Source organism: Ambystoma mexicanum, chromosome 3p (genome assembly GCF_040938575.1).
Source record: "Ambystoma mexicanum isolate Mex_15411 chromosome 3p, UKY_AmexF1_1, whole genome shotgun sequence".
NCBI lineage: Eukaryota > Metazoa > Chordata > Amphibia > Caudata > Ambystomatidae > Ambystoma > Ambystoma mexicanum.
Genome location: NC_090925.1, coordinates 1,001,078,195 through 1,001,096,371, shown reverse-complemented (window position 1 = coordinate 1,001,096,371; position 18,177 = coordinate 1,001,078,195). Strand labels below are relative to the sequence as shown.

The 18,177-nt window shown below is 50.3% G+C and overlaps 1 protein-coding gene across 2 annotated transcripts in view; it reads right to left on the bottom strand.

Annotated features, from left to right (window-relative positions):
- The window catches only part of EMILIN3 (elastin microfibril interfacer 3), a 128,321-nt gene that overhangs the window by 23,065 nt on the left and 87,079 nt on the right, over nt 1–18,177 (bottom strand). For both annotated transcript variants that reach the window (XM_069652296.1, XM_069652297.1), the window contains exon 2: nt 14,054–14,176. In XM_069652296.1, coding sequence (XP_069508397.1) covers nt 14,054–14,176 — 123 coding nt within the window. The remainder of the gene's footprint in view (nt 1–14,053; nt 14,177–18,177) is intronic.

The following is an 18,177-nucleotide window of genomic DNA, read 5'->3' as shown; positions in this document are numbered from 1 at the left end:
GGCTCCCAACAAAGCTTCGCCCCAATAACAGGATGGGATGGCAGGACCAATAAGTCCCTGAGGGCCGCTGATGACGGAGGGACCCCTGAGTCTTCCCAATGCTTGACCTCATGCAGCTACGCTGGACCGACAGGCGATGAATCAGGGCGCGACAACTGGGGGCCACAATGAAGGCTCAAACCCTACACCAAGGGGTAAGAATCAGCGCTGTCCATGCCCCACACACCATGCAGATACAACGGTTACAATGTGCTGTGGACAGCACACGCATTAAGGCAGTTTCTAGACAATATTGCTGCACCAGGGCGAAATGCAAGAATGCGCCTCCCGCATTGCTCCTCTACTGCTACCCTGCACTCCCCTCTCCAAAACCATTGCATCCTTGCGATTTAAATCACCTTGTAATGAATGACTTGTCTACAGAGGATTTTAAATACAATGTATACAACAATATTAAAAACAGGAATGAATGTGGCGATATGCCCCGTGGCATCGTGCCGACCTTGTCAGTAGCAGCCTGCTGCCCAAGCTAAGGGCCGGAGCGAAGAGAGGGTCCCTTAACGAGGGCAGAGGTAGGCTCTGGGGTCGGCCTGCCGCCAAGCGACATATTGCCATTATTACCAATATATTTGCTTACACAAGTGCAGAGGTGTTTTTTTTTTTTTTAAAGACACTCACCGTTGCTGTACGGCCCGGTGTGCCCTAGTTCCGAAGTTCTTTATCAATGTTGATGATGGCTACATCATCAACATTGAAAACGGACTTCTGGAAAGCATTGTACTGCTGGTGCCATGCAGTAAAGATAGTTTTCTTTTTTTATTTTTTTTTAAATACACTCTTAGCACCCGCACAGGAAACTACAAAGAGGTGAGGGGGGAGGTGATGCAGGGTATGGAAAGGGGCGCTGGCTAGCAGCACCCATGCTGCTCACAACTGCAGGCTTGTAGTACCACACATCTCTCTCTCTCTCTCTCTCTTTCTCTCTCACCCTCTCTCCCCCCACACAGGCTTTGTTTAATGAATACAGCCCGCGTTCCAAGCATTCTCATTGGTTCACGGCGCCTCCCGGATGCTAATGAACGATATAAATTCACGTGCATTCATAGATTTCATTTCACGGATCATGTCTTACACGTGTAAACCCTCTCTGCAAAGCTTTTTATAGGAGGGGAGTACGGCTTCCATTGGAAACGTGATAATCCAGAAAGGCCATGTGTTCTTATATCTAACAAACTAATGCATTCTGGAGAGTGCAGCCTGGGTGAGTTCCACTTGAACAAATCGAACTCAAACCCTTGGTACCAGTTGCTCGTATAAAGTAAACCTTGGACTGGAAGAGTGCAGTCTATATAACATGACGATATCTAGTCATCGCCGTACATAAAAACCCAGAACAGAGCGTAAATCTCGCAAGTGACTTGAAGATCCGTCCAGAGTCTCGTTGCCGCTAGTGCCAGGTCTCAGCGGAAAACAACTTCCATGACGAAGACCAGCCGCTGGAGGGCGTCAGTGCATTTCTCATGCTTCCAGCGCGGGCATTGTTGAAATTCCTGAGAGGCGAAAGAGAACATTCTCCCGCTCTTTCCTTATCCCCACGAGAACCGGGTGAATGTAGAGATCGACGGGGGACGACGGATGCAAAGAAAACAAAAGAGAAGGAATAGGGTAAAAGATAGAGTAGGGAGAGGGCCAGCTGGAACAAATGACTTCAGGGAATTGTAATACACACGTGCTGGTCCTGTTCTTTTTGCAAGCAAGCTTTTCTCTTAGACTGCTCATGCCCTGCTGAAGATGTGTCAGGGCTCCTGTGGGCTCAATTTAACATGGTGTTTGGTAACCAATGTTATATCCGCCCTATGTCCCGCAGCGCGGTGACGTAGGGCCGTCTAATAAAAGCCCCGCCCCCGACAGTGGGAGGCAGTTCCGGGCGAACACAGTACAGCGTGTGGGTGTCCTTTTGTCCGCGCTCCTGCTGATGCCGCGCCCTAGGCCGCGCGGCCTCCTGGACCGGAGCCAGCCCCACATGCGGGGCCCTCCGGAATACTGATACGTAACAATGGCGACGAGGAAGTAAACGAGCAACCACGCGCTCGAGAACAATTTACACGCGGATGCCCCACAGACGTCCCGAACAAATTTTTGGACACCCGGTGGGGGCCACAGAGACCACGTGACCCCCTCCCAGGGGGGTCGAGAATTTTTTTTCTTCTTCTCTATTTCTTCCGCATGGCGCACATGCCACAAGGCGCCCATCGGACGGCGCACAAGTGCCAGTGGGCACATTCACCACGAAAGAACATTCCTCACTGCAAAGTGCAGACGAACCCATAAGGCAGGACAACATCAGGCCAGCACGACAGCACAAACAACAAATCGAAGGTACGTGACACCATGGCGGCTGGGACATCAACTCCTGGACCCTCCACGCCGTCCAGGATCGCGGCAAACCTGTCGATGGCGTCGCCACCACCCCGCACACAGGGCAGTTCGTCGACGCTGGTACAATCCTTCGACCCGTTCACCGACCCATCGTCCAGTGGACCCAGATGGTAGTTATGGCTACAAAAGTTCGAGATGGCCATGGAATGCAAAGACATCACGTCATCCAGAAAGATGAAAGCTCATCTACTCCTCAGTGTGGGCGACGAGGTGTTACGCATCTTCAACTCCCTGAACATTGATGATGGCCAAGACGCATACCTGAGTGCAAAGGAAGCTTTAACGACACACTTTCTCCCACAACTGAATCCAGACTATGAGACCTTCATTTTTTGCACGACCATCCAGGCCACTGATGAGACTCTAGACGCCTACCACACGAGGCTGAGGAAACTGGCCATGTCGTGTGAGTTCACAAACACTGAGAGGGAGATTAGAAGACAAATCATAAATGGCATACATTCGGAGAAGCTGAGGCGACTCGTACTCAGTGAGAAAGGCATCCCTCCACAACGCATCCTGGAACTGGGTCGACAGAGGGAGCTTGCCCACTCCAGGTCCGCCAACATGGAAGCAACACTACAGAAACTGCAGCCGTCCCTCTCCACAGCAATGGTCGCCCAGATCTCCGACAGACAATTTACGAGAGGTGAAGTTGGCGGCAGCCACACCCAGAACAGGTGGCAACCTCGAGTACCAGGACCCACGGAATGTGGGTGGTGTGGTGGCCAAAGACACGGAAGGCGAAACTGCCCGGCACAAGGCACCACGTGGGGAGCGTGCGGCAGGAAGGATCACTACGCGAAAGTGTGCAGATCAGCGAACACGCCGCTGCAGCCCCCGCAAGGCTCTCAGGAAAAGGGGTCACCGAAAAAAAGAAGCAAGCCAGCGCAAGGAGGGTGGCAGTAGTCAACTCCTCGACAGAAGAGGAAGGGGATGATCTCTCAGCCCTATGGCAAACGGCAGGCACGGAGAGCGAACGAAGGAAAGGGCCGATAGGTATACCTGGTATCTACACTGAACCAGGGTCCAGTACCACCAGGCCGAAGATGCACGGTCACCATCCAAGGCCAGTACGTACAGATGACCATCGACACGGGAGCCTCGGTAAACGTCATGCCAACCAGTGTTTTCCAAACCCTAACACCACCACCTGAGCTCAAATCCACAGACACCCGTCTGTTTGCCTACGGCAGCCGGAGACCCCTGCCAGTTATCGGGAGGTTCCGCACCACTCTTGAACATGGCAAACATAAGGTGTGGTCAAAGATATATGTCGTGAAGGCGGGAATCGAAAGCCTACTGAGCGGAGATGCGGCTGAAGACTTGGGCGTGGTCAAATTCATCTGCCAGATTGACAACGCAGCCAAACTCGAGAACTTTCTCAAGCAACACCCCAAGCTACAGAAGGGGATAGGCTGTCTCAAGGGAAAGACTATCAAATTACACATTGATCAATCAGTACAACCACGTGCGGTGAGACACCGGAGGACACCGTTCCACATGAGGGAACAGGTAGAGAAAGAGCTAAGGACACTGGAAGCTGCCGGCATCATTGAAGAGGTCACGGGACCAACGCCGTGGGTCTCCCCGATGGTGGTCACCAGGAAGCCCAAACAGCCCGGAAAAGTCTGGATCTGTACTGACATGGGCCTGCCCAATGCGGCCATAAAAAGGGAACGACACATAACACCAACAATCGATGAAATCATTGCCGACCTCACTGGGTCATGTGTGTTCTCGAAGGTGGACCTAAAGGCGGGGTACCACCAACTCAAGCTCCACATAGAGTCGCGCTACATTACCACTTTTTCAACCCACCTAAGTCTGAGGAGGTACAAGCGCCTGAGTTTCGGCATCTCATCGGCCGCAGAAGTCTTTCAACAGACCATCCAGGAGGTCATCAGAGGCATACCAGGGGTATTGAACGTGAGCGATGATATCCTAATACATGCACCAGACACCAAGGAACACATCACGAGACTCAAGACACTCCTGGGCAGGCTGGAAGAAGCCGGACTCACAATCCATTGTGCGAGTTCCTAAAATCGGAAATCACCTTCTTTGGGTACAAATTTGACCGCACTGGCATCTCACCTGATCCACAAAAAGTGGCGGACATCCAAGCTGCTAGTCCCCCAGCGACCCCCACCGAAGTACGCAGTTTTCTGGGAATGGCCACATACTGTGGCAGATTCATTCGAAACCTAGCAACCCTATCTGAACCGCTACGAGAACTAACAAAGGTCAGTACTAAGTGGGACTGGGGGCAGGAATGCCAGGAAGCCTTTGAGAGCATTAAAGACTCCCTGTCGACTGAAACCAAGATGGCCTACTACGACACCGACCTCCCGACAGAACTATTCGTGGATGCCACCCCAGTAGGACTTGGAGCAATCCTGATGCAGGTCACAAAGGAGGGCGAGAAAAGACCGATCGCATATGCATCCAGGGCACTCACAGCAACGGAACAAAGGTACTCCCACATAGAGAAGGAGGCCATTGCCGTACTATGGGGGTGTCGACACTTCCACATGTACCTGTATGGGCGCAAGTTCACGGCAATCACTGACCACAAGCCCCTACTACCAATCTTCATCGGGTCATCGGCGCACCCACCGGCCAGAATCACCAAGTGGCTGCTACACCTCCAGCAATATGATTTCGAACTCGTCTATCAGCCGGGCAGTGGCAACCCGGCGGACTTCCTTTCGAGACACCCACGACCAGCTACTCAGCAGGAAGTTCTGATCGCCGAAGAAACGGAGGAACACATTTGCCAAGTGGTTCGCGCCATGAGGCCCAAAGCGGTAAACATTGAGGACATTGCAACAGAAACCCAGAATGACCCCTGTTGCGACCTGGTAAAAGATGCCATCATGTCAGGAAACTGGAAGGAATTCATGACGCACACCCGCAACAGAACCGAGGGGGCTAGGGAGTTCCTATCTGGCATGTTCACGGTTCGACAGGACCTCTCAATCACCGAAGGAGGGCTCCTGCTAAGGGGAGATCGCATCATCATACCCCCAAAGTTGCAAGACAGGATAGTAGCCTTAGCACATGAAGGACACCAAGGTCTCGCAAGAACAAAGGCCCGGGTCAGACACAGGGTGTGGTTCCCTCATATCGACGATCGTGTCGAAGGCCTAGTAAACACATGCTTGCCCTGCCAAATAACGGGTGGGCCCCCAGATCCAGAACCGATTCTGTCGGCCGAGCGCGGCCGGGCACGATGGGAAGCGATCAGTATTGACTTTTGCAAAATCAGAGAGGGTCTACATCTACTGGTGGCAATCGATGATCACTCACGCTATCCAGAAGTCGAGATACTGGAGTCCACCGCCGCGGAAGTGGTCATCCCGGTGATAGAAAAGATGTTTGCCACTCATGGTCTGCCCACAACTATCAAGAGTGACAATGGACCCCCGTTCACAGGGGAAGAATTCAAGCAATATCTACAGGAACTGGGCATCAAATACCACCACATCATGCCAAGGTGGCCACAGGCCAATGGGGACGTCGAGCGTTTTATGAGGACCATCAATAAGGTGCTAAGAGTATCAAGGGCAAACGCCAGCCCGTGGAAGATCGACCTATACCGGTTCCTGCGGAACTATCGGGTCACCCCACACAGCACCACGGGCATACCACCTGCTGACCTCATGTTCGGAACAATCATCAGATCGTGGATTCCCCATCACCCAAGCAGGACCCCCGATGACGTCGATAATGCCTGCATGGAAATGAGGAGAAGACGTGCCAATGCTCACATGAGTGCCAAACGAAGAGCAAGGCCGTCCGACCATCGAGTGGGTGACCAAGTCATCATGTTACAAAACCCCACGAAGTCCAAGCTAGACACCAGGTACGAGGAACTGCCATGGACTGTCAGCAACCGGCGCGGGACCATGATAACTGTGACCCAGGGATGCCGGAAAGTGACAAGGAATGCCTCCTGGTTCAAGCCCGTGCCCTGCACTCTTTGGACAGATCGCGAGGGCCCTCAAGACGACGACAACTTACAACAGGACAGCGAAGAGCCGGCACAAGACCCAGAGGAAGAAGCCGCATGGGACCGCAGCTGGCAACCAGAGAGCCTGCCCGGCAGTTGGGACACACGCAGTGAAGGTGAGCAGATTCACGAGCCGAGCGGGGACAGCCCCCAGGTGAAGCGGTATAGTCTGAGAACCAACACGAGGCCGCCCACGAGGCTGAATGACTATGTATGTTGAGCAGGACACCGTCGCCAGGCATCCCACACAAGGGGGAGCTGGTATAGTGTGAAAAGAGAACTGTGTCAGGAGGTTGAAGTTGAGTATGTTGATTGTGTTGATGTTAAGTTTATTTGAAATAAAGGAGGAATGTTATATCCGCCCTACGTCCCGCAGCGCGGTGACGTAGGGCCATCTAATAAAAGCCCCGCCCCCGACAGTGGGAGGCAGTTCCGGGCGAACATAGTACAGCGTGTGGGTGTCCTTTTGTCCGCGCTCCTGCTGATGCCGCGCCTTAGGCCGCGCGGCCTCCTGGACCGGAGCCAGCCCCACGTGCGGGGCCCTCCGGAATACTGATACGTAACAACCATCTTTCCTACCATTGGGGAAAAAAGCAGACTGAGACACGTGGGGTGGTTAAAGTATAATGGAGACAATGGAATGCAGCGTGGGGGTTAACAACTGCAGATAATGAATCATAGGACAGACTGTCAGTGTGGAGCTGAAGCACTAACTGGCCACTGAAAAGCTATTAAGCGCTCTTTGTCAGCAAGGGGTGAATGTAGAAACCAGAGTTTAAAAGACAAGGGTGATAAGAACCGGTTAAGTGGCACAGTGAGTAGAGCACTCGCTTTGACATCTGTGCAAAGGTTCGAATCCCGGCGCGGCCAAACTCAGCCTTTTATCCTTCCGAGCTAATAAGCAGCACTCAGATTTCTGAGGGTTCGTAGTGCTATATAAATGCCAAATTATTATTAAATTATTATTAAGAACGTTGCTGGGGACTGCAAAAGGCCCAAGGGAAGTGATAGCGGAGGGCTCCAGCAAAGGCAGTCACTTAATGTCGCGAATTAAAGAACCATGCTGCTATTTCATACGACTGCTAACACTGCCCCACCGAGGGGCGCATTGCAAATCCAAGTGCTGAAAGGTCCTGATGCCATCCCTGGCAGTGCCCCTACGTGTGTGGCACGTGTATTGTGTAAGGGAAGTTAGCGCTGCTAGCCTGTTGCCTCTGCTGTTCTGAACCATTGCTTGTACTTTTATTCGTCGCCTTTAGCAACGTTCGAGTGCCTATCGCAGCAGAACCAGGCCCGCGCGCACTGGGTTCTCCGTGTCTGGGGCCTTTGCAACCAGATCAGAGGACAGGTTTACAAACAAGCGCCATCTGCGCATGTGAGTACAACAGGCACCACTTTGTGCTTTTTTGGCAAAGGGGCCTGGAAGGGAGCTGTTAATTACTTCGCTTTTTATAGAGTGGTTTGACTCGGCTGGAATTGTTGGCAAGGTCCAGGCTGCAGAATCCACCCGGCCTTGCCCGCTGTCACTGAGAGCTTGGCAGGGGTACAGAGCTGAGGTCTTGGCAGGCAAGTGCCGTGGCCCTCCACCCGAAAGGGCTGGCAGGTCCCAGGACCATAAACAACACGGGATAATGGTTGCTGGGGAGAAGGCGTTCCAATGAAGCAGGGAAGGCCTGGCCTACAGAGAAACCGAATCATTCCCCGAAGGGCCTTATAGAGGGACTCAGGCAACCCTTGCATCGCAAGTCGCGACATCTCCACAGCCGCACACTTCTTTCAGAACTGCAGGCCTTTTATGTGGTGCAGCTTTTCAGGACATCTCCTGTTTTCCATGTTGACGAGTGCACCATTGCATATAGCGAGGGTCTGCAACATGTGGCCCGGCTGACAGATGGTATGGATTACATCTCCCATAATCCCCCACCATTGACTCAGTTGGCTAGGCCTGATGGGAGTTGAAGTCCAAAGTGTCTGCAGCGGCAAAGGTTGCAGATCTCTGCTAAAATAGACCTTCGCTCTGGTGACAATGCATTATGGCCGCTTGCCACGGGTGGACTGGCCTATTGGGAACTCTGGAGAGTCCTCGGCGGGCCTCTGCATCATCTGCCTCTTTCCAAACGTTCTTATGAGAAAGGGTTTGGGCTTGCTCAAAATATCTAACATGGGTCACTTTGAACATTGTTTCCAGGGCCTATTCTGGTTCCCAGTCCACCCTTGCTGCTTACTGCTGTCTAGCTTCCTTGCACCGATGCCTAGCAATTGCATGTGTACACCTTTTCTCTTCTCTGTTCAGTGGCAAGAGGTTGCATAAACGCCAGAGGTGTGCCAGGCAAGGCCCACTCCTCTAACAAAACTTTCACCATGTCTCGCGCCTGTCACTGTTATTGCACCTCTCCGCTTGCCCTCCAGTTCTATATTATTTATTTTATTTTATTTTTGACTTTACAAAGTGCACTGGCAGTCCGGAGGCATTGAGGCGCTGTAACAGGAAATGTGTCCTAGTTACAAGGTACACACTTTGCTTACAGGTTACAATCAGTGTAGTAAAGTTAAGTTGTATGGGTACAGCGTACGGTACCTACCAATGTTTTAGAGCCAGTTACAATCAGAACATTGGTATACAGTGGGCGCCCTGTAAAGCGGGGGTGGCAGATTTAGATGAACAGCATGATTTTAATTGCTTTTCAGAAGGCTAGGTGGGATGATATTTCTCGGAGGTGGGGTGGCAGGGAGTTCCATTGGGTAGCAGCAATGAAAGGGAAGCTGCAGCCTCCCGCACGCGCTCTCAATACCTTAGGTACTGCGATTCGGTTGGTGTATGGGGTTCTGATAGGCCTAGCTGTGTGTGGTCTCGTGATTCTTTGTGTTAGGTACTGGGGGGCTGTATTGTGGATGCAGTTGTGTGAGAGGGCCAGTGTTTTGAAGATGACCCGTTCCTTAATGGGGTGCCAGTGGACTTGTTTCAAGGCAGCTGATACGTGGTCCCTTGTGGGGATGCCGATGGCAGCCTGGAGCGTATTGTTTTGGACAATTTGGAGTTTTTCGATATTTTTTGAAATGAGCTACCAGCCAAGTGTGTACATTGCAGTAATCAAGTCGGGACCCAATTATGGCTCTAGCTATGCTTAGGCAGTTCTGCTCAGTAAGGAAGGGTCTCAGTGCATAGAGTAGTTTACAGTTATAGGCAGCAGTGGAGGCTATAGCATTTACCTGCCTGGTCATAGAGAGGTTGGAGTCTAGGTAGACTCCAACGGTTTTGTTGGCTTGGGAGACTGAGATTTGTGAGTTGTCGATAGTGAAGGCACTATATTGGTTGTCGAGTTTCCTTAGGTTTTCTGAGGATCCAATTAGGAGTAGTTCAGTTTTGTCTCCGTTTAAGCACAACCAGTTCTCTGCCATCCGAGTTTGGATGATAGAGTAGAGGGTGTTTAGGGTTTCAGTGTCAAACTCGTAGTCACCAGATAGCGGGAGGAGGACCTCTGTGTCGTCGGCGTAGTTTGTATATGTAATGCCTAGTGAGTTACGGATGTTGAAAAGTGACCTGGTGAATATGTTGTAAAGAGTAGGTGATATGCATGAACCTTGAGGGACTCCGCACTGGATGATGTTTGGAAGTGCACAGGCTTGGTCTGAGAAGACTCTCATGGCTCTATCTTGAAGGAATGAGGCGATCCAGGCTGTGACATTGGGGGAAAAGTTTGCAGAGGATGAGAGGTGGTGGCAGAGGGTTTTGTGGTCGACGACATCAATGGCGCCGACAGGTCTAAGAGGAGAAATAGGGCTGATTTGCCAGAATCTTTGATGCTGTCCATTTGGATCTTGAAGTCTAGGAAAGCTGTTTCGGTTCCATGGCCTGGGCAGAAGCCTAAACTGGCGGAGTCCGAGAAGGCTATTAGCTTCATGGAACTGTTGGACTTGCAGGTAAGCTGATTTATTTTTAGGAGAAAAGGAACCGTAGTGATGGGTCTGTAGTTCCCTGGATTGGTTGAGTCAAGCATAGGTTTCTTTAAGTGTGGGCGCACCCAAGCTTCCTTCAGGCACGTTGGGAAATGCCCAGTGGAAAAGAAGGTGTTGATGAATGCAGTGAGGAAGGGGGCAAGGGTAGAAGTGCACTCTTTGATGAGAGGTGCAGGGCAGATGTCTCCTTTACATTTTGATGGTTTGATGGCGTTCGGGAGGGCGATAACTTCCTGTTCATTGACTTCCTTAAAGGAGAAGAGGGGTGTTTCATTGGAGTTGAGGTTTGGGAGGTTTTGCCCTTGGTGGTTCAGTGACTGTTGGTGAGCTTGGATTTTGCTATGTAGAGCGTCGAGTTTACAGAGCATGGCAGATTGGATGCTGTTGCACCAGGCTTAATCCTTAGTAATGGTTTGTGCGGGGGGGGGAGTGGGTGATTCTAGTTCCCTGAAAATGGAAAAGATCTCTTTGGTGTCTGATTTGGCATTGGCTATTCTTGTGTTGAAGGAGGTGGCATTGGCTCTGATGATAGCTAGTTTGTATTCTTAACGATTTTGTTGAACTGTAGTTTTGCGTAGTCACAGTGTTTGGCTTTCCAAGTGGAGAGTGCATCCCTTTTTCTGGTGCATAGCTCAAGAAGCTCGGGGGTGAACCAAGCGTTAGTGTGCTTGGTGCGTTTGGCTTTCCTTGAAGTGAGTGGGGCAATAGTGTCTACTGCTTGGGTAATGATGGTGTTGAATGTTAGTGCTAGTGTTTCTGGGTCTTTAGCGAATGGAGGCCTGAGGGCAGGCACTGAAAGGTAGGGTAGGAGCCTTTCTTTGGTGAGCTGACGAAAGTTCCTGGTGAGAGCTGGAGGAAGGGGATTCTCTTGCTGGGTGTTGTCTTAGCAGTGTTGAGATCGAATAGGATGCTGTAGTGGTCAGTCCACGGAAGATAGCTTGTTAGAACACTAGGGTTGCTAACGCCTTATCGAGTGAGTTTGCTGAGGAACCTTTGGGATCTTTTAGGCCAAGGTTGAGGTCTCCTAAGAAGATGGACTTTGTGGATTTCTTTTAATTGTCAGAGAGGAGGTGTGTCAAATATGCCTGGAAGTCTGCTATGGGTCCAGGTGGGCGGTAAACGATGTGGCAGGTGATGGTACAGTTAGGGGAGGGGTTCAGTTTGAGGAGTAGGCAATCACTGTTGTTTCCGATTTCACTGTCCACCTTTCTGATCAGGATATTTTCTCTCGCTTTGAGTGCGACTCTACCCCCTTTCAGGTGAGGGCGATGCAGCCGGAGTATGGTGTAGCCAGGAGGGATTGCTAGTGCTAACGCTGGGCCTGATGCTTCAAGGAGCTAGGTTCTGCTAATTATAAGGAGGTTGAGATTGAGGCTAGTGATTAGATCATGTATGTCCAGGGCGTGGGCCGGAGAGACCGGGCATTGATGAGGGCGCAGCTAAGTGCTGGGAGTTGCGATTTGCATGGGTTGGTGAGGTGGGCGTAGGCCTAATGGAGGCAGAAACATTGGTGGGGGCATGAGCGATATTGTGATTTATGGGCTTGTGACGATCAGACAGTTCAGAAGCATGCTTCATGGTGGGTGCATGTGAATCTGAGGGCATTTTGGTATCATAGTCAATTACGAGCGCGGGTGCAGCAGACAATTCAGCATGCTTCATAGTGGGTGTAAGTAAATTAATGGGCATTTTAGTAACATGGTCAGTTGAGGGCACAAGTGATTCAGCAGGCGTGGCTCATAGTGGGAGCATGTAGATCAAAGGCATATTTACTGACTGGCACATGCGATTTGACAGACAATTTAGCAGCATGGTTCAAGATGGGTGCGTGAAGGTTGATAGACATTTTGGTAACAATGCCGATTGTAGGCACATGCGTATCAATAAGCGAGTTAACAACTTGGTTCATAGTGGGCACGTGTAAGTCAGTGAGCATTCGGGTAACATAGATGGTTCTGGGCGCATGTACAACATTGTGCACATTTTCAGCATGGTTGATTACTGGTGTCAGTAATACATTCTGTAAATTGGCCGTATGACGCTTTGTGGGCCGGTTAGCCTGGGGGTGCACGTTCTTGGCAGCACGTGTCAGTGGTCAGTTTAGAGGTGTGCTGTTTTGGTGAGCACAGGCATTGCGGGCAGTGTGGTACGCAGTGCTGGCAGGATGAAAGGTCTTTTGGTCAGCCTCTGTCGGCACAGGCATTGCTTCAGCAGGGCGGGAGTATGCTGCCTGTGAGCGCGCACAAGCAGCGCCATCGTGCTTCATTAGGCTGAGAGGTAGGTTCGCAGTGTGTCGTGGTGCGTGGAGCGCGGAATGGACAGGGGTTGACGGGTTGGACTAGAGGATGGATTGGTGAGTCTGATGCTGAGACAGAGGTTTCGGGCATGGGTGAGTATGGGGGTAGATGCCAAGAGCACCGGGAGGGTGCGTGCCCGGAGGCAGGCTAGTCTGTTGGGGTGTGGGTATGCCGCAGAGGTAGGGATTGGTGGAGGTGCAGCTTTGACCCCCTCTGATGGTGGGAGCCTGCTGGATCCTGCGCTTACTAAGGCGTTAGGTAGCTTATCTTGCAGGTTTATAGAGCAGGGCGGGCCGGAGATGAGAGGCAGCATCAGCAAGCAGCACAGAGCGGCTGAGAGCGATTCAGGCCTTTGCACGCGGCCTTCGCTCAACGCCGTCTTCACGTTGCGAGCCTGCAATGTTTTGAGTGGAAGAAGTGGGTACCTTTAGACAGAATTGATGCCCGCGCCAGCCACCTGGCCAGAAATTTCGATGGCAAATCTGAAAATGGAACTAGGAGTGATTCTTCTGCTTCCGGCGGAGAGGGAATCCAGTCCAATTTAGACATAGGTGTAAAGCCCTGAAATCCCTTGCTTGCCAATCACGCCCTTGTACTGACAGTTCTCACATGTGACACATCATGAAAGCAAGAATTGCAAGAAGAAGCACAAGAAAGTGCAGGGTTTGTTCCTTCTAATCATGCTGCGAGCCAAACAAGGAGATTCACAAGATGGCCGCCGGAGCAGTAGGATGTGTTCTTTTGAGGTATTTCAGGACACTAAAAACACGCTAGTCTGACTTCACTGCTATGTCATTTAGTGCCAGATGTTCACGTCACCATTTTCAATACCTCACTATGTACTCGTGTGGAAGGAATTCCCAAGGAATGCACCGTTCTTCGTGGCAACCACATTTGAGTCAAAAGTGTCATTTCTTTCTACAGTCTCAATTCAGAGTGGGAATCAGTGTAATTTCGGCACATGGAATCAGTTTGTGGCCATGAAGTGAGGACACACAATGGCTGAATTCTAGAGTCGTCGTTTATCCTAGTCACATCTGGCAGAACCTTCTAGCCCTACCATTGGAATAACACAACCTGGTTCAAATGCCCCCCAGTGGGGAACTTGCTTTTATACATTCTCGCAATTTACCAACAGGTGGGACATTTCTGTAAGGCTAGTTGGGCTGCACGGGTGTCAGCTCCTAAGCCAGACTCTGCCAGTCATCGCACTGGCTCTGCCGCATCCACGCCGGCCTTTCAGATGTACCAGCCTGTTGGGAAAGTGCCAGATTCGCATGGGATGCTAAGCCTCTGGCATCAGTCTGGTGCCTGGTGGTTGAGGAAGGGGCCGGGTTGTACTCACATGACTGTCCCCGAGCACTTTGGGCCCCAGCTGCACTTATGATACTCGGCCTTCACGTAGGTCTCCGTCCCGTCTTGTTGGGTGCAGGTCACATTGCGCTGCACCACATGCACACAGTAATTCCTGCATGGGGAGAAAGAAAGAAACAAGATGAATATTAGTAGCAAAACATCACTCGACATTTCTAGGCAGTCAATTGACAATCTTTTAGAGAATAGAAGTTTGATTTGGGGGAGGGGGATTTTAACTTGAAGATAGGCTCGTAGAGCGATCAGGACTCCTTCGACGATGAAGAGGACCCCTCTTTTAATACTAATGTCGGATCACAGAAGGGACGGTGGGGGTTCCACATTTTTGCTCTATCGACACGAGAGAGGGCCACAAACTCTAAATGGTTGGGAACTCCCAGACGTTCTAGGGCGGGTAAGATGCAAAGGTGGGTGCGGAAAAGCAGCACTATAGACTACTTCCTGTTACGTGCAGAAGATTGGCACCTGTCAGTCAAAAGATAAGAGGGTGGTAGATAGCCCTGAAAGCGATCACAATCCTTTGGTTCTGCTGCTTGATCTTAGGATAGCCCCAAATTCCAAACATACCCTAGGCAACACAGCTCTCATTCTGACACCAGTCCTGAGGCCAAGGCGGGCGCTCAAATGGTCAACCATCCCAAGAGGTCTCTGCTCCAGACCCTAACACATACCCAAGGTGACGCCTTAGTGCTGTTCATTGATCCCAGTGATTTTGTAGAATCTTTTTCTAAACTAACTGTTAGCTTGGTACCCCGACTGTCAGGTGAAATTCGAGCCAAGACCATGGCACAGAAGGTTTCCACCATCTTGCCATGCAGTAGAGCAAAAAAGCACCTCTTGGCAGATTTAAATAAAGTGCCAAGTGATAAGGCGTGATTCATTACAAAAGGTGCGCTTTCACCAAGGCAATCAACTAGGGAAAGAATGCGCAGAAAGAAAGGTTATGGGCGACCTTAAATGAAGCAGCTCAAGAAGCCGACCGTCGACAGTCCTGGATAGTAATGGCCGAAGCTACAAGAGGCTTGAGGGCTCCTTCTGGGCACTATGGCAACATCTTGAGGGTACCTGCGTTAAACACTTTGCACACAGGGCCCGGAAATGCACATTGCTGATCCTGATGTGCCTAATCCGACTGCCCTCAGGGGGCTACCCCTGACATTTTCCCAAAGTGATGTTCAGGCTGCAAGCTATACATTACAAGAGTGCAGGTCCCGGCTTCTGCTCAGTAGACCCCCTGGAACTTGGGTACCAATTCTCACCGCTGCGTTTAATGCAGTATGTAGGTCTGGCGTCGTTCTTATTTCAAGGAAACAGGCAATACTAGTTGCCACCTCCAGGACGGGAAAAGGAGGGGAGAAATCATGCTTTCGGCCCATCTCTCTATTAGACTCTGCCCAGTCAAGGACTAATGTGCAGATCAACCTTCCATATAATTTAGCTGCACAGGAACTTTATCCTTTAGTCCAAATCTAAAAAGGTTTATGGGAGGGGATTTGCGCACATGAACAATCTTTGAACCTCCTCCTATCACCCAACAAACTATCAGAGGGCTATGGATGCCTTCATAAGCTAACAGAGGGCTATGGATGCCTTCCTACTTATCTGAACCTCCTCCTATCACCCAGCAAGCTATCAGAGGGCTATGGATTACTTCCTACTTATCTGAACCTCCTCCTATCACCCAGCAAAGTATCAGAGGGCTATGGATTCCTTCGTACTTATCTGAACCTCCTCCTATCACCCAGCAAGCTATCAGAGGGCTATGGATGCCTTCATACTTATCTGAACCTCCTCCTATCACCCAGCAAGCTATCAGAGGGCTATGGATGCCTTCATACTTATCTGAACCTCCTCCTATCACCCAGAAAACTATCAGAGGGCTATGGATGCCTTCCTACTTATCTGAACCTCCTCCAATCACCCGGCAAGCTATCAGAGGGCTATGGATACCTTCCTACTTATCCGAACCTCCTCCTATCACCCGGCAAGCTATCAGAGGGCTATGGATACCTTCGTACTTATCTGAACTTCCTCCTATCACCAAGCAAGCTATCAGAGGGCTATGGCTGATCTGAACTTCCTCCTATCACCGAGCAAGCTGTCAGAGGGCTATGGGTGATCTGAACTTCTTCCTATCACCGAGCAAGCTATCAGAGGGCTATGGGTGCCTTCGTACTTATCTGAACTTCCTCCTATCACCCAGCAAGCTATCAGAGGGCTATGGGTGCCTTTGTACTTATCTGAACTTCCTTCTATCACCCAGCAAGCTATCAGAGGGCTATGGGTGCCTTCGTACTTATCTGAACTTCCTCCTATCACCCTGCAAGCTATCAGAGGGCTATGGATTGCCTTTGTACTTATATTGTATGGATCTATCGTCAGCGCTTGACTGTGTGGATAGGACCCAGTTATGGCCATTATTGAAGAACAAGGGCTTTCCTGTGGCATTACTAAACGTCCTAGCAAGCCTGCATTCAGACCTTACAATTAAGGAAAGAGATGGCCCCAATGGTAAGCTATTGGCAACCTTGCCATTGAGGAGAGGAGTACAACAGGGATGCGTGCTGGCCCCACTCCTCTTCAACTTCTACACCAATGATCTGCAAGCTGCACTTGCTGGCATGAGCTATGTCCCAAGGGCAGCAGGACGTCCGTGTCCACTTTTCCTCTGTGCAGGTGATGCTGTCCTGTTGGCTCCTACCACAAAGGCCCTCCAAACTCTTGTTAACAAGTGTGCTGAATTTATGGACAGGAAAGGCCCTTCAACGAACAGCACAAAATCCAAAGTGATGGTCATGGGGGAAAGGAAACTTCCAACTACCGCCATATGGTGCACACAAAAAAAGCTGGAGTGAGTATCGAAATATATTTATTTATTTATTGTGCATTTGTTAGGCACTTATACAACAAGTAAATTGCGTTTCAAAGTGCACACAGGGCAACAAGGAGGGAATATGGGATAAAAACAATGAATACACTGGAAGATAAAGACGAACCTACTAGGCCTTGTGAGCATTCAGAGCGTGCAAGTGCAGAGAGAGAGGAGAGGGGACGAGGGAGAGGGGACGAGGGAGAGGGGGGTAAGTGCTGGAGTGCTGTGCTCGTGAGTGAGCAGCAGGTGTTAGAGCCCAGAGTAGGAAGTGCTAGGGAACTTCCATCTGTAGAAGAAAGAAATCAAATAAATGGGTAAATGCAGGCTTACTTGGGGATCACCTTCTCAGGCTCCCCTATTATGGCCAAATCACATCGAAAAGGTGTTATCCCACAGGAAGCTAGTGAGTGCCTCAATTTTTCACTTTGCCAAAAATATTGGGCATTTCCCAATATAGCATATGGCCCGGTTATACAGAAATAAAAAGTTGGACACCGTGACATATGGGGCGGGGATTTTGGGCCATATGAAGGTTGCCCTTTTGGAAACTTGCAAAAATTAGTTTTTTTTAGGAAACTGCTTGGAGTGCCACTGGGGGCCTCCACTTTCTCGATGCCCCTAGTGTTGGGAGCTATGTATTTACTCTACTATTTGAGAGTAAAACCGCTCTTGTTATGGGTCTCAACCTGGTCAGACCCCTAGGCGGCTCTTCCAACGCGCTACATCTTGGAGGATCTTTTTCGTGTTGATAAACGCTGTAGCCTCATTAATACATGGATAGTCTGTATTGTATTTACTGTAATGACGTGTTGGACAGCTCTAAAGCCCTTTGCTATATTGATTTATGTAGATTGATGTTCATAATGTAAAATTATAAATAATGTTTTTTTAAAAATTCTTGGATGATCTTCAAAGCGCACAAGATCCAATGGCTTGCTTATGTGAAAAAACAGCTTGGGTTTAGCTGAATGGTATGAAAATCCACACCAAATGAATGCTAGCTCGAAAAACACACAGAATCATCTCTACTTTGCACATTGCAATAGCCAGAGAGAACGTTGAGAGCTTGTGAAGACTAAGGTCACTCAAAGGCACGCGCACCCTCTGATAGCAACATTCAGATTTCCCATCTTGCCATTAAAGAGCGAAACCCGCAAGTGGAGCAAAGTCTTGGAGCCATCTGCGTGCAAGTGCGATCCGAGGTAGCGGAAGATGTGCTCTAT